At 35.9% G+C, this 13,158-nt stretch overlaps 2 protein-coding genes across 3 annotated transcripts; both read right to left on the minus strand.

The window, feature by feature from the left end:
- Positions 1–650: 650 nt before the first annotated feature.
- On the minus strand, positions 651–9,068 carry LOC105156472 (nucleolar-like protein). The gene is made up of 15 exons (XM_088877661.1): positions 8,704–9,068; positions 7,497–7,631; positions 7,025–7,178; positions 6,433–6,512; positions 5,535–5,594; positions 5,234–5,446; positions 4,749–4,877; positions 3,755–4,435; positions 3,414–3,606; positions 3,089–3,282; positions 2,663–2,764; positions 2,381–2,520; positions 1,762–2,034; positions 1,211–1,542; positions 651–1,030 (listed from the first exon to the last, which is right to left on the minus strand). Exons 1-14 carry the CDS (start codon positions 8,932–8,934, stop codon positions 1,278–1,280), a joined length of 2,850 nt encoding a protein of 949 aa, XP_088733787.1. The 5' UTR covers positions 8,935–9,068; the 3' UTR covers positions 651–1,030; positions 1,211–1,277.
- A 760-nt stretch (positions 9,069–9,828) lies between these two features.
- LOC105156473 (Adenine nucleotide alpha hydrolases-like superfamily protein) lies at positions 9,829–11,084 on the minus strand. 2 transcript variants are annotated; one of them, XM_020691336.2, is made up of 3 exons: positions 10,584–11,084; positions 10,404–10,495; positions 9,829–10,323 (listed from the first exon to the last, which is right to left on the minus strand). In XM_020691336.2, exons 1-3 carry the CDS (start codon positions 10,915–10,917, stop codon positions 9,997–9,999), a joined length of 753 nt encoding a protein of 250 aa, XP_020546995.1. In that variant the 5' UTR covers positions 10,918–11,084; the 3' UTR covers positions 9,829–9,996. The 2 variants fall into 2 exon arrangements, with proteins under 2 accessions (XP_020546995.1, XP_011070912.1); XM_011072610.3 differs by having other exon boundaries at positions 9,829–10,284; positions 10,584–11,079.
- Positions 11,085–13,158: the final 2,074 nt, after the last annotated feature.

Below are 13,158 nucleotides of genomic sequence, written 5' to 3' on the forward strand. Positions count from 1 at the left end.
AAAGACAAGGATACCGGAGCAACTGCAACCGCTGTGGCGGTTGGTGCAGCGGCAGGAGTGGCGGCCCTGGCGGCATGGGGCATATCCAAGTGGTTTGGAAGCTCCGAACCCGAATCAGAACCACCACGCCAGGAGAAGATGATGAAAGCTCCAGGGCGAGATTACTACATGCCCAGGAAGGATTTTGTGGAGAATCCTTCAGGCTACTTCCGCGATCTCCGTGGCAAAAAGTAAAAAGCACGAAAACTAGCAGGACGAATAAAAGTGTGATCTTTGCCGGGCTTTCTACTATAGGATGTTGCATTTACTATGCTTTTGTGTGTTAATTATTAATTTCTATGAGATTGTTAGAGTTCTATATAACTACATATGATCGTCTGCAGCAACAGTATGTGCCTATCGGTGTGGTCTTCGCCGTCAACTCTCCTTGATGAAGTTGATTTCTGTCATGCTGCTTCGGCAGCTGAGCTCATATAATGAGCCCTAATGAATGTTTTAAAGTTGGTTTATCATATCACTACTGCTTCCCTGCTCGTCAGATTTTCCTTCCTTCGACATGCAAATAGAGAATCAAGCTCGAACAAATTTTAATGTTAGATCTACTGAGTAAATTGAGCAATAAGAGGAAAACAGTTGATGATGATCATGGCTTGCTTGGTGAAAACTTACGTCATTTATCAAGAAATGTACATTTGCAGGCAAGGTAAAAGTTGGTTGATATGATTTTTCATTCACACTGGGACAAGATATATCTATAGTACAACAAAAATGATGTATTGGATCCGTACAGCTGAAAGGGACAAAGTAGGACGAATCTTGTTTGCTTTAAGGCACCTTCATTTGCTTGACTCTGTTGGTCTTCCTCTTTAACGATAGCCCCACCACCACCTTTGTTTTCCACTACTTTCACATAGTAATTTTTACTTAGCTCAAAAGAAAGACTTTGGTCTTGGGTGTGGGCTTGAGCTCTATAATCATTCATTCTGCCTCGTGCTACACACATAATTGGGTTTCCACATCCATAGGAGCACTGCACAAACAGCCATCATCAATCTAAGAGAATTAAACTGATCCATGATTTCTTTTTATTAAATTTTCAAAGAATATGCAAGTAAATAATAAGGTATTTAGTCATCAAACAGTTTGTACATTGTTTTACTTAGCAACATAAGACTTGAATGGCAATCAAACAAAAAAATATATTACTTACCAGAAACAAGGGGCAAGCATTTCTTCAGGAGAAACGTGTCCAAGAAAGTGAAAATAGAGAGAGAACCTCATCTCCTTCTCTTCCTGCCTTTACCCAGTTGCCCAGACTTGAATGCATGCTCCTGTTCTTGGAGGAAAGCTCTATATTTCCCGTACTTCTCAGCCTTTTCTTCGTCCATTCGTGCCTTATCCCTTTCCTTTACCTCCAACAAGAAGTGATTATCTTTCCGCAGTTCGCGAACAGCACCTTTAGCTTCCTGTTTCAGACGTTTCTTTAATTTTTTCATCTCAGCTCGCTCACGATCTGGATCATAATCTCTTCCCTTGACGAAGCTGCAACATTAATAAAAAGATCAATAAGTAATAATGTCTAGAGATCTTCGAACTAGAACATGTGTGCCATTAAGTCCATGAAAGATAAGCAGTAGGACGAGAATATCAGTTGACAAATAGGCAATCTCATAGATAGATTATGGCTTCCTCACTATCAGCAGGCTTATATTCTGAGTAGGCCTTAGATGCTACAAAAAATGAAGTTGAATAAAGACATACTTCTCTTCAAACTTTGGAACTGCTGTCTTGATAATCTTTTGCTTACGGAGTCGTAGTGGTTGACGCAGCAAGTTGTGTTCCTGAGATTTACTCTCAATACGTCCGGCTACATCTCTGATTTCGACCTTCAATGCATCTGGTATCTGATCTTCTTCTACCAGTCCATGTAATATTTCAGAAATTGGCAAAAATATCTCAGGGAAAGATTTTAATCCCTCATAAATGCTGACAAATCCTTTAAGATTTCCAATGATTGAAAAGAGTATGCTGGACCTGCAGGTAAAAAAGCGTTAGCTTATCATCCAGATGGAGAGTTTTGATGCGATTCTTTCTTAAAGTATTACACCTAAATTATAATACAACTATTATCGATTTAAAAATCCCACGAGCAGAGTTCAAAATGCTAGTTACAATCATATAGTTAAAAGAATCATTAAACATATTGCAACACTGCACTGACAATTATAACCAGCTTCTCATATACACCATGAGGACAATGAGAAGAAACATCAAGTTTAGTAAATCAAGTACGTAATACCTAAGATCAACCTATATCCATGCGAACATATATTGGACTAACAACAGAAGTTTATGAATTCTAAAAAGAAATCCTACTAACCTGAACATGTTGGAGGCAAAATAAGGAGAGTCATCCGGCAAGTCCATTAACATTAGAAAGTTTAAAGAATTGATCTTCTCAACGTGTCCTTGAATAGAGAGTAATGGTCTTAATGTTTTCAATTCCATGAGATGATATAACTGTCATAATAACAATCAATGAGTCATTTCTTTATCCAAAAGCATGAGAGCCGCCTTCAATGTAAGCAAGCCACTCATTAAGTTGATTTTATACGAAGGTACTGCTTCTGCAATAAATGAGTTGACAATTAGTAAAGAAAACCTGAGAAGCTTCGCATCTTTTCTTATTATTTAGAGCTGCCATTAGCATGGTTTGTATGAATGTAATTGCTTCAGGGCAGAACTTTTGGGATTGTCTACTGACCTGCAACAGTTCCCCTAGTCAGTAGCAGATCAAGAAGAGTTGTTCAAGTATATATAATTGCAGTCAACACAGGCGTGGCAGGCATGAGGAAAGGAATGTGTGCACTTAAAAAATAATTATGCAGAGACTGCCAGAATTTTTCAATTGGTAGCCATTATCCCAAAATTTATGCTAGATAGGCACCTAAAATGCTAATAACAATGATTTTTGGAAATATTTTGCAGTGTACTGTGATTATTGACCATTATGCAACATAAAGTTAGTCTCCTGCTAAGTATATTTTGTAATCCAAAGGATGAAAGAGTCAAGCAAATTAATACTCACAGAGAGCACCATAGAACACAAGAAGGAACCAATTGCAATATCTCGACCAGAAGTTATAGGACAGCGCATGAGGTATTCGGACATCAACAAGATAGCAGGAGTCATGACAGCATGCCGGAAATCAGAACAGGGGAAGATCATGGACCACAGCCTCAACAGAAAGAGTGTCTTCAGAGAAGGCCAACAACTTTTCCCTGTCATGGGAGAAGAGTTCGGGAGCAGATAAAAAAGAATGAAATGAGAGACCCATGTGTTGGCTGAAGATCCCTGGCTCTTTAAAGTTTTAAAAAACGGAATATTTTGATCCATACAGTCTACAGCTAACCTGTGTGCCTGACATCTTCACAAAAATGAGTACGGGTACGTAGCAATCGCTGACGAGCGCATATGGCCGCAAAGTATGGGATCTCTGTACTCATCTCCATCAAGGGCTTGACAAGCATATTGAGCAACTTGAAGTTCAATGGTCTTTTGTTTGCCAAAACAGCAAAGTATTGCAATAAGATGCCATAAAATAGCTGCAAATAAATTCAATGCATAGATTAATGATGATGCTTATACATTCAACCTGAGGGGGGATAAATTCAATGCATAGATCAATGATAAATGCTTATACATTCAAATTTGGGTTGGGGGGTGGGGGGCATAAAACCGAAATGAACATACTTGCATTTTTTTCCTGTTCTCTGCTGCGATAGTGATTGCATTATATGCCCTAATTCGCCTTATAGCTTCCAGAATTTGATCATCGGAGCGATTCTCCAACAATGCACTAAATTCTTCGAAACTTTTTGGAGCTTCAATTGTATAGGGAAGCTCCCCTTTTTTATCCAAATCCTCTTCAACATTTGCTTTTACTTTGGAAAAACCTGCATTGCCTTTTTGTTTGCCCCTACTTTCTGATATCTTCTTCTGGTCTACCATATCCACCCGTTTCTCAATACCATCATCACCCTCTCCTTCATCGTCATCTTCATCATCATATTCGTCCTCCAAATTAGTTTCAATATTGTCATCATCACTCTGTTCCCAGTCCTTGAGAGATTGAGCCTTGTCATCTTCATCATGGTCCCCATCAGATTCTTCCGCATCCTCCTCATCATCTTCTGATTCCCCAGAACTCGCAGCATCATCACTCTCCAGCTCACTATCATTCTTTCTTCTAAGGATCTCATCAATCCAACCAACTTTAGTTCTTGGTTTGTCCTCATGAGAGAAGGAATCACCAAGATCATCCCCAGATATATGTCTAATCTGCTTAGAAGATTCATCATCATCTTCTCCAGAACTATTGGCATCTTCATTGCTGGAATCATCAGCAGCAACCATCCTCTTCTGACGCTCTTCCTGAACCATAGGTACGTATGCATGTTACTTTTACTGCTATTATATTATTTCTTCCACTGAATATCTACCTTTTTTCCAGGTTTAAGCTTTATTAGTATTATTTAATGATAATTACAAATTTACAATATAAACCAAAGTCTCGGGAATATGTATATAGAGGAAGAAAGTCGACATGTGAAATCTGGGATATGTAAAAAAATCAATAACTTCCACCTTATCCAATTGATAAAGATAAATACAAGGTGACTAAGATAAAGATAAATACAAGGTGACTAAGATAAAGATAAATCTGGGTGTCCAAACCGAATTATACCTCCAATTGCTCTAGACGTTCTTTCTCCTCTTGAGCTAACTCTTCCGGTGTCTTTGTCCTGTCAGACGGCCGAGCCCGCATATCAAGTGCCATTTCACCAACCAGTTTGTCATAATGATCAGGTTTTTCCTGTAAAGACCAATTGACCCCAGATATTATCAATAACTGTCAAAATAATAGAAGAACCATAAAAAGCAATTGCATTTACATGCATGAACTCATTAAGTCGAGCGGCTGGAAATCTTATCAAATGAAGAAGAAAAATGTAGAGGATGGGGTTCTAAATTTTTATCTTTCTGGAAAACCAGCCAGAACTAGTTAGTACAACCATAAATAAAAGAGTACGAAAGAAAGAAGCAAAGTGAATAGGAAAAGATTCCCATTTTTCTTTTTCTGGAAAATCGGCGAGGATTAGTTATTGAGGCCATTATCAAAGAATACTACTCAACACAGTATGAGAAAAATTTTGTAAAGTAGAAATGTACCTGCTGAGGGGGAACTTTGTTCTGTTCAATGTTTGTCTCCTCTTTCTTGGCATTGTCATTTGAGATACTGTTGTTTACAAGAGCTTTGAGAGCTCTCATTTTGTTTGGTTGTGTCAGTGACAAGAGGGCCTCAGACTGAACTAATGATGCAAAATCTTTGTCCAATTGTTCGATAAACTGTTCATTTTCTTCCTTATCCTTTGCTTTTTGAGCCTGACAGGATGCCAGCAGGTAAGACATGAACAAATACAGATAGTATCACAGGCAAATGATATTTTATAAATCACAAAGAATTCACAACCTTGAAGAACTTGCTTTTAAATATAATATCCTCCATCACTTCTTTCTTGCTCTTCTGCCTCTGAAATAAGAAAGATGCAACCCAATTAGAAGCTGAATTAGACTGGTCTTGTTTTGAGGAAAATAAAGTTAGTTTCTTAGATATATTGTAGTTTCATACTTTAGCAGGACTTGTGGTGATATTTCAAATAAGGGGAATGAATTCAGCAAAACCCCAGAACAACCAAAAGGATTCTAGAGAAACCCAGCCAATTTGGAAACTTAAGGACGATGGCTATAGTCCTACCTACTCCCAGAAGATAAATCCAAAAAACGAGCAATTGGTTTCCCCTAATAAAAAGGAGAAAAATTATACACCTAATAAAGAAAAGAATGTTCAACAAGGCTAGATATTTGAGGCAAGTGCCAGAAGTCAGGGGAAAATAATTAAAACATTACTTTCATATATCATGAATATTGAGTGATGATATGGGGAAATTTACCATAGTTAGTTATTCCACAGCCCTTCCACAGGACCAAATGAATGAAAAGAACAATGGAGGAACTGCCTTGTTCATGTAAACAATTGAGTCCAGCATCCTCATTTTGACATGATAACACTCAAAAATAATCATACCACAAAATACTTGAACCTATAAAACCAGGTTAAAAATATCAAACGAGTAGATGAAGCTGGCTAATTATCCATCAAATTTTGCAGGAATTTCATGGTTGAATAGCTTAGGTATTTGGATGGACCAAAATAACTCTCTAATGTAAGTGACAATTCTTTTAGCCAAGAGACAATGCAAGATCCAACAGAGACTATTATAATGACTGGATGTCAGAGAAAAGAAAAAGGGTCTGGAGAATTTGGGGGAGGGTGGTGGAATTGTCATGTGGCATAAAATTAATCTCACATTTTCCCTTCCTTCTGCTGATCTGAACTCCAAATCAGGTTCTGCCTCATGGTGATTAACTCGTCCCAGCGTCAACTTTTCTGCACAGCAATATACAGGCCAATAAAAATGATATAGAGGAACCAAATCAGTCAAACAATGTGTTTTATTGCTCCTTATCAAGCCATTAGATAAAAAACATCTGAAGCATAACTGCTCTGCAAGGTCTAGCTTGAACATAGAAGTTCATTTATCTATATCCAGGTCCAGCTAAGAAATATCATATTAAAAATCATAATCAACTTAAGACAGTCCAAGTCAAATACGTGAAACAAAACCAGCACCAAATATAAACCAATTTGTTTGAGATACCAGGAAACCAAGGAATAGAACAAGTACAACAGTTGAAGTGATGAGGAAAAAACATGAGTGGAAGAGGATTTTTATAAACTTTCAGTTCACAACAAGCAATAAAATGTAAGCAACATGAATCATTATCCCATTGTAAGATTATATTCTGTTTCCACACCTATACACGCACAACCCATGTCAGAAATACAGCATTTGTTGTGAAAGGAAAGCAGAACAACCACATTGCAACATAAACACTTACTGTCACTCCCAACTGATTGGTCAGCTTCGTCCTCGTCCAATGGTTCCTCATCGTCAAAATCATCTCTTTCCGGAAAGTAACCACTGTCTTGAATCTCAAATTCATCTTCCTCCCCATCAGACAGATTGTACTTGCTTTTCTTCTTCAATTTTAACTAATCACGCGCCAACAGTAATAGAAGATATTTAAATAAAGATTTCTCACACCCACATAACCAGGGACAAAAAAAAGAAAGGCAATGATGCTTCAATGATTAGTTTCTGTCATTTTTTTTGCTGCCCCAGCTTCTTTATGAGTATCTTCGATTTCTGGATTTGCTATACTTCTAAAAAAGCCACCAAAAAATTTTGCTGATGTCTTCTAATTCATCCAACTGGTACATCACTCAGAACTACATGTTCTCAAAATTACAAGTGGTTCCAGTCAATCTGTCAATGTACTTGAAAAAACAGTCAATTTAAAAAATCCTCACCTGTCGTTCACGCTGAGATCTTAAAATTGCCTTATCAAACTCCCCAAGTCCTTCATTCTGCTCTCCAATTCGCTTATCCACAAAGACAGAAGACTTTGTACTCTGCTCATATTCCTTTAGCAGTGTCTTTTGCCTCTGCATTTCAACCCAAAAATCCACACAATTCAAATCCAACCAATACCAGTTCCCCAATTTAGAAAAATGGGCATGTCAGACCCATGTATGACAAACTCATGGTACATGCAATGCATATAAGAATGTTCCTCCTAATGTTTTCAGAAAAAGTGTGATACAAATCTGAGGGTGAGCAAAGTAAAATAATGTGTTCTTAGCACAAACTGATACCGATTTCCCAATCCCAAAAAACAAATATATATATATATATAGAGAGAGAGAGAGAGAGAAAGGAAAGGAAAGGAAAGGAGCTACAAGTTTTAGGAAAAAGATCTTCCAGACACTACCCACAGGCCCCATGGAGTACTTGCACAGTTGCATCTATATGAATATACAACAGGTAAGAAAAACACACACATACTGCGCATGACATTGTCAGTAGTCAGAGGCCGAATACAAAATTCAGCAATTTTCATGCACATGATGACATTACACAATGCAATGTATAAGAGGTTCCTCTTAATAAAAGATAATCAAACAAGAATTAAGATAACACAAACGCATATGCATTCACCTCTCTCTGTGCACCAATTCATAGATGAACTAACCAAGTAACTAGCATAATACATTAATACTATGTCTTACAGTACCAGAACTCACACACACACAAGGTAACAAGTACGCAATGGGCACTAAAAGAGTTCTTTCCAATGCCAAAAAACTGAGTAATTATATGGCATACAGTGTGGTGCACCTAAACTCAATTATAGGATACATTCGTGCAATCAACTGACAATTTAGAATAAAAGTCCAGAACTTTGATGGTAGGTGAATTAACGTTTTGTCAGGAAATGTACAAAATGATTTCTCCGAGAACATGCTAGGTCAACAGGGACCATAGAAGTTAAACTACCGTAAACTGATAGCTGTAAACAGAATTAGATACGTATAACAACTCAACAAAAAGGCATCTTTTTCATACCAAAAGAAGACATGAACCCAGAAAGCAAAGAGATAGCAACAGCATCAGAAACCACCGTTTACGCACATATGTTAGTTAAAAAGAGTCAGATAGATGACAGGAAAACGGGACCTTTTGGATGGCAAGTGAGCGAGATAGGCCAATGCGGCGTCGCTCATCTTCCTTGCGTTTCTTGCCCAATATATCAAATTTCCGCCTCGACCATATGCTCTCAAATGGATTTTCTTTGGGTGCTTTGGTTTTCTTTGCTTCTGAATTCAGAATGCTTAACTTATTCTTTATCTTGTTCTTACTTTTATTTTTCTTCGTCTTCGAACTTTCTGTGCTTGACTTCTTCGCCATTAACGTAGATTCTCTGCACCTAATATTTTTTCGAATTCGAGGGAAACTGAATACTGAAGAAGAAGAAGAAGAAGAGAGCTTTCGACCAGGGTTTTAGGTAAATTTAATTAGGGTTTACGATGTTCGGAGCAAGCGGAGTTTGCTGGGGCACAGTTATGGGCTCATTTAATGGATTTGATATCGGAAACGGATCTCGAAATTAATGGGCTTTACTAATGGGTTTGACCATAAAAGATTTTGACACAAACGTCGAAATCTAAAAAGAAAATAATTAATTATATACATAAATTACAAATGACTCTTAAAAATTTTGATATAATTATAAATATTTTTTTATCATTTAAAAAATTATAAATAACTCTTAAAATTAATGAGTGTCTATCAAATATCCTATAATTAAGGAATACTTATAATTATATCAAATTTTAGATCTATAAAAAAATAATTTAAATTGTTCAACTTAATTCTTGAACTATGAAAATTAAGTTTTATCTCATAAGTTCATGCCACATGTTATTTTCCTAAAAACCAAAGTTAATTTTATATTATACCATCAAATATCCACAAAAAATATAGTCCATGAAGGAGACCATCCAAAAGTGAATTTTCAATTTTCATGATAATTCCACCTCTTTTTTTTTTTTTAATTTTGTAATTTCTCTTCACTGTCATAGTTGCAAGACACTCACACGAGATCTCCAAATTTTGTGTCCGAAGCATGAGGCCATCCCAAGAGAACTTCTCTTCACTTTCATAGTGTAGAGTTCATGAGGCCCTCATTAAGTTTTCTGGGAAGTAGTCCAATTTCATTCAGCCAAACTGCCAAACTATACATCTTACATACTTCAGCCACCACACAAAATCAAGAAAAGCTCAATCAAACAACTCAAGTGGTGAGAGGGCGGGGAGTACTGTCATTTGCTGTAATCGTTTCATTTACAACTAATTGAAGGTTAAAAGTTTAAGTAATTTGTGTACAAATCCAACTCATATATATCATCTCCACCACAAATCAAAAAAACAAACTTATCTATTAATATAACTAAATTGAAATGTATGTCATCAAGCCAGGAGCCAGAAATCTTTCTGTCTTTTAGTAGTGATGAGATATCCACCAAGCTTCTTGCTCTTTCTCCTCACTGCAATCGCCATACAGCTAGCGTTCTGGACACAGTACTCCGCCACTCCGCCGGCCGGTGCCCGGTTCCCCGCCCACATCAACATAAGCCGCCACGTGACTGAGCGTTTCTTCTGGCCCAACACCAGCAGCGCCACCCCTTCCACCTTCGCCGCCTCCACTATAGACGACCCTTTGTCTTTTCCTTCCACCACCGCCACCTCAAAACGCACCTTTCTTGCATAAATTCCACACATGTTCACCATTTCACACTTAGGATCACAATATATCACACCTATAGTTAAAATGGGAATAGAAATACTTCCATTCTAATTCGAAAAAATGTACAGACCTCAGGCCTTTTAAGCTGGCAAGAATTCTTCATACATGTCAGGAATTCAGGCACTCTATGATTCACATCCTTATTGCTCGACGATTCATCACCTATCAATAATTCAGATCTTCTGTTATCAATATATATATATATGTATATGTATATGTATATATGAAATGCAGACACCTAGAAACCAACCTTGTTTGGAAGGCTTAGTGACCCAGAGAAGAACAACAGTGTCTTGATTCTGAACTGTGTGACTAAGTGCCCACTGCACGGCGTTCTTGGCTTCCACGCTCGAATCAACCACGATCATGATTTTCCGGCCACTCGCCGCAGCCGGTTTCTCTGCACCGCCGCCGGAGTCATCCTTCTTATCAACACTGACAAAACCGTCTTGCTTCTGTTCATCAATAATGCTGGCTGAGTGTTCTTGGTTTTGGGCCTGGAGAGGTGGTTGCGATCGAACCCTAACAAGGGGTCTAATCCTGTTCAGGCAAAAGTTAGGCATTTTGGTGGCAATTTTGCCCATTTGGTTGGGACCTGAATTCTAACTCCTATGAACAAATAGGCAAAGCTGCTGTACAAGTAGGAGGGGATAGCTAGAGTTGGTTGTTATTTATGTAAGAAGAAAGTTTGTGAGGAAAAAGACAGCAAATTTGGGCATTTCCTGTGGGATTTTGGCCCACGTCAACTATCCCTTATGACTGTAATCTGTCAATCGCATGTTGCCTCAACTAATTACAAGAACGAGTTTTTCTTTTTTCTTTTTTGTTTTTTATCTCAGAATTCTTCATCTATTTAAATAATTTATGAATATTTTTATGAGTAGGTTGTGATCTTGAGGTTTATCTTGTCGATTAGTGATTAGAGTCGAAAGTATACAATTTCTTTTTGTACCAAGAGAAAAAAAAATGGAAATGATGGTGTGGGACATGCTTTGTTTCTCTTTTTTCTTCTTTTGTAAAAATAATCATTTCGCCTTTGGTGCTTTTAATTCTTTAGGTTGTGGGGTTTGTTTTGAACGTGCTTGTCATGAAAACAGTAGGGCCATGCATGGTATTCTTGAGGAATTTTATTTGATTTCATCGACTATATATGCTTTAGGGTATGGTACTTAGATATTGGAATTTAATTACGGAATAAATATTTGATTATATTTTCTTTTTTTTAATTTTGAAGATATTTTTGTATGGATATAGTTATAATCAGAGTTATAACTTGATTCTATAAATTTATTTCATTTATTTTTTAAGCCCTTTCTAAAAACGCATTTTTGTTTAAATTTTTTTTGAACTTACACTAAAATTATTGTGCAGAAATATATAGTTGCAATGTGAAAAGATTTATGTCGACTTATTCAATTATTATAAATTTGAAATCCTAAATAACCTTATTGATTTTCTTAAAAAAACCTCATTTTTGTGGTAGTGAGGTACATTTAATAAGTCACAGTAGTTGGAAAGATGAATAGACTTTAGCACAAATCATAGGGGACAAAGTTACTTGGAATTGATGGGGAGGTTAGTTAAGAATGGAGAAACAAAAACAAAAGATTACAATGATGCAAGAAGGTGATATGTAATGATAAGAGAAAATATAATGATTATAAATCATCAATCAAAGAATAAGACCGCTAATTAGTTAAGAGAACATATCAACGTGTGACACATATGCTTTCTAGAATTTATTACATTTGGAGCTTTAATTGCTTAGTACATATATATAGGTAAAAAGACCAAAGTGATTAGCATATGGATGAAATGATGAAACCCCTTGTATTTTTCTAATTACATCAAACTCAGAAGAATCGCGAGTTTCTTATATTATCCTCTACTGTAAAATTGAGACATTACAATCAAAAGACAGTGAGTTTGAATTTCTATATAAACATAGATGTGTGTATGTTTATTTTGATACTAGTTTATTGTTGTTTTCTTTATTTTTTGTCTAATCAAAATGTATTCGTTAACTTAAATTATTGATGTATTGAATTAATTATAAATTTGAATGTATTAAATAATGTAACAGATCATATACTATATACATAAAAAAGAAATTATAAATAATTGTTATGAACTGAAAATGGCTTACTCATTCACAAAAGATCATATATTTGCAAATCAAAATACTATATAGGGTAATAAAATCACAAATAAACAACACATTAAATTAGGACAAAATGCATAAACTCCCTCTGCATTTTAGAAAGTATGCAAAAAACACTCTCCTATTTTCAGAATAGGCTAAAACCTCCCTCATATTTTGTTTTAGTCAGCAAAAAACCCCCATTCTGTTAGCAACTAACAGTAAGTGGAGGAGACGCGCGTCTACTGTGTTTGGTAGTCATTTTCTATGGTTTAGATTCATATTTAATGACACTTTAGACTAAAGTACCCCTCTATGGGTCTATATAACATACAAATGGCTTTTTAGCTTGTTTTGTGTGTTCCTTTTGTCATTTGTCACCTTAAAAAATAAATTAAATTTTTTCATATTAAATTAAATTATATTTAAATTCAAATAATTTTATAATTGTTAATTATTAAATCTAACTATTATTTTTACTAAAATTCAAATATATATTTAATTACAATAATTATTATTAATTAGCCAAAATATCTAATTATTATAATTATTTAAAATATTCTTAATTAACTAAAATATATTTTAATTAATATAATTAAAATTAATTTTTTAAAAAAAGGAAAAACGGCGATTTTCGCCTGAAACTTAGAAATAAATTTTCGGCGCCATCCGGACGAATTTTAGA

This window comes from Sesamum indicum, linkage group LG2 (genome assembly GCF_026168435.1).
Source record: "Sesamum indicum cultivar Baizhima isolate 11 linkage group LG2, ASM2616843v1, whole genome shotgun sequence".
Taxonomy (NCBI): Eukaryota; Viridiplantae; Streptophyta; class Magnoliopsida; order Lamiales; family Pedaliaceae; genus Sesamum; species Sesamum indicum.

What these genes read in the sequence shown, in the direction of transcription:
- LOC105156472 (XM_088877661.1), bottom strand. Translation starts at nt 8,934, where the DNA reads ATGGCGAAGAAGTCAAGCACAGAAAGTTCGAAGACGAAGAAAAATAAA. An exon ending in GCTCACTTGCCATCCAAAAG is followed by an intron (nt 7,632 to 8,703) that starts GTCCCGTTTTCC and finishes GTTGAAATGCAG; the next exon opens with AGGCAAAAGACACTGCTAAA. An exon ending in ACAAAGTTCCCCCTCAGCAG is followed by an intron (nt 4,878 to 5,233) that starts GTACATTTCTAC and finishes TGGTCTTTACAG; the next exon opens with GAAAAACCTGATCATTATGA.
- LOC105156473 (XM_020691336.2), bottom strand. Translation starts at nt 10,917, where the DNA reads ATGGGCAAAATTGCCACCAAAATGCCTAACTTTTGCCTGAACAGGATT. An exon ending in CACTAAGCCTTCCAAACAAG is followed by an intron (nt 10,496 to 10,583) that starts GTTGGTTTCTAG and finishes AATTATTGATAG; the next exon opens with GTGATGAATCGTCGAGCAAT. An exon ending in GCCAGCTTAAAAGGCCTGAG is followed by an intron (nt 10,324 to 10,403) that starts GTCTGTACATTT and finishes TGTGATCCTAAG; the next exon opens with TGTGAAATGGTGAACATGTG.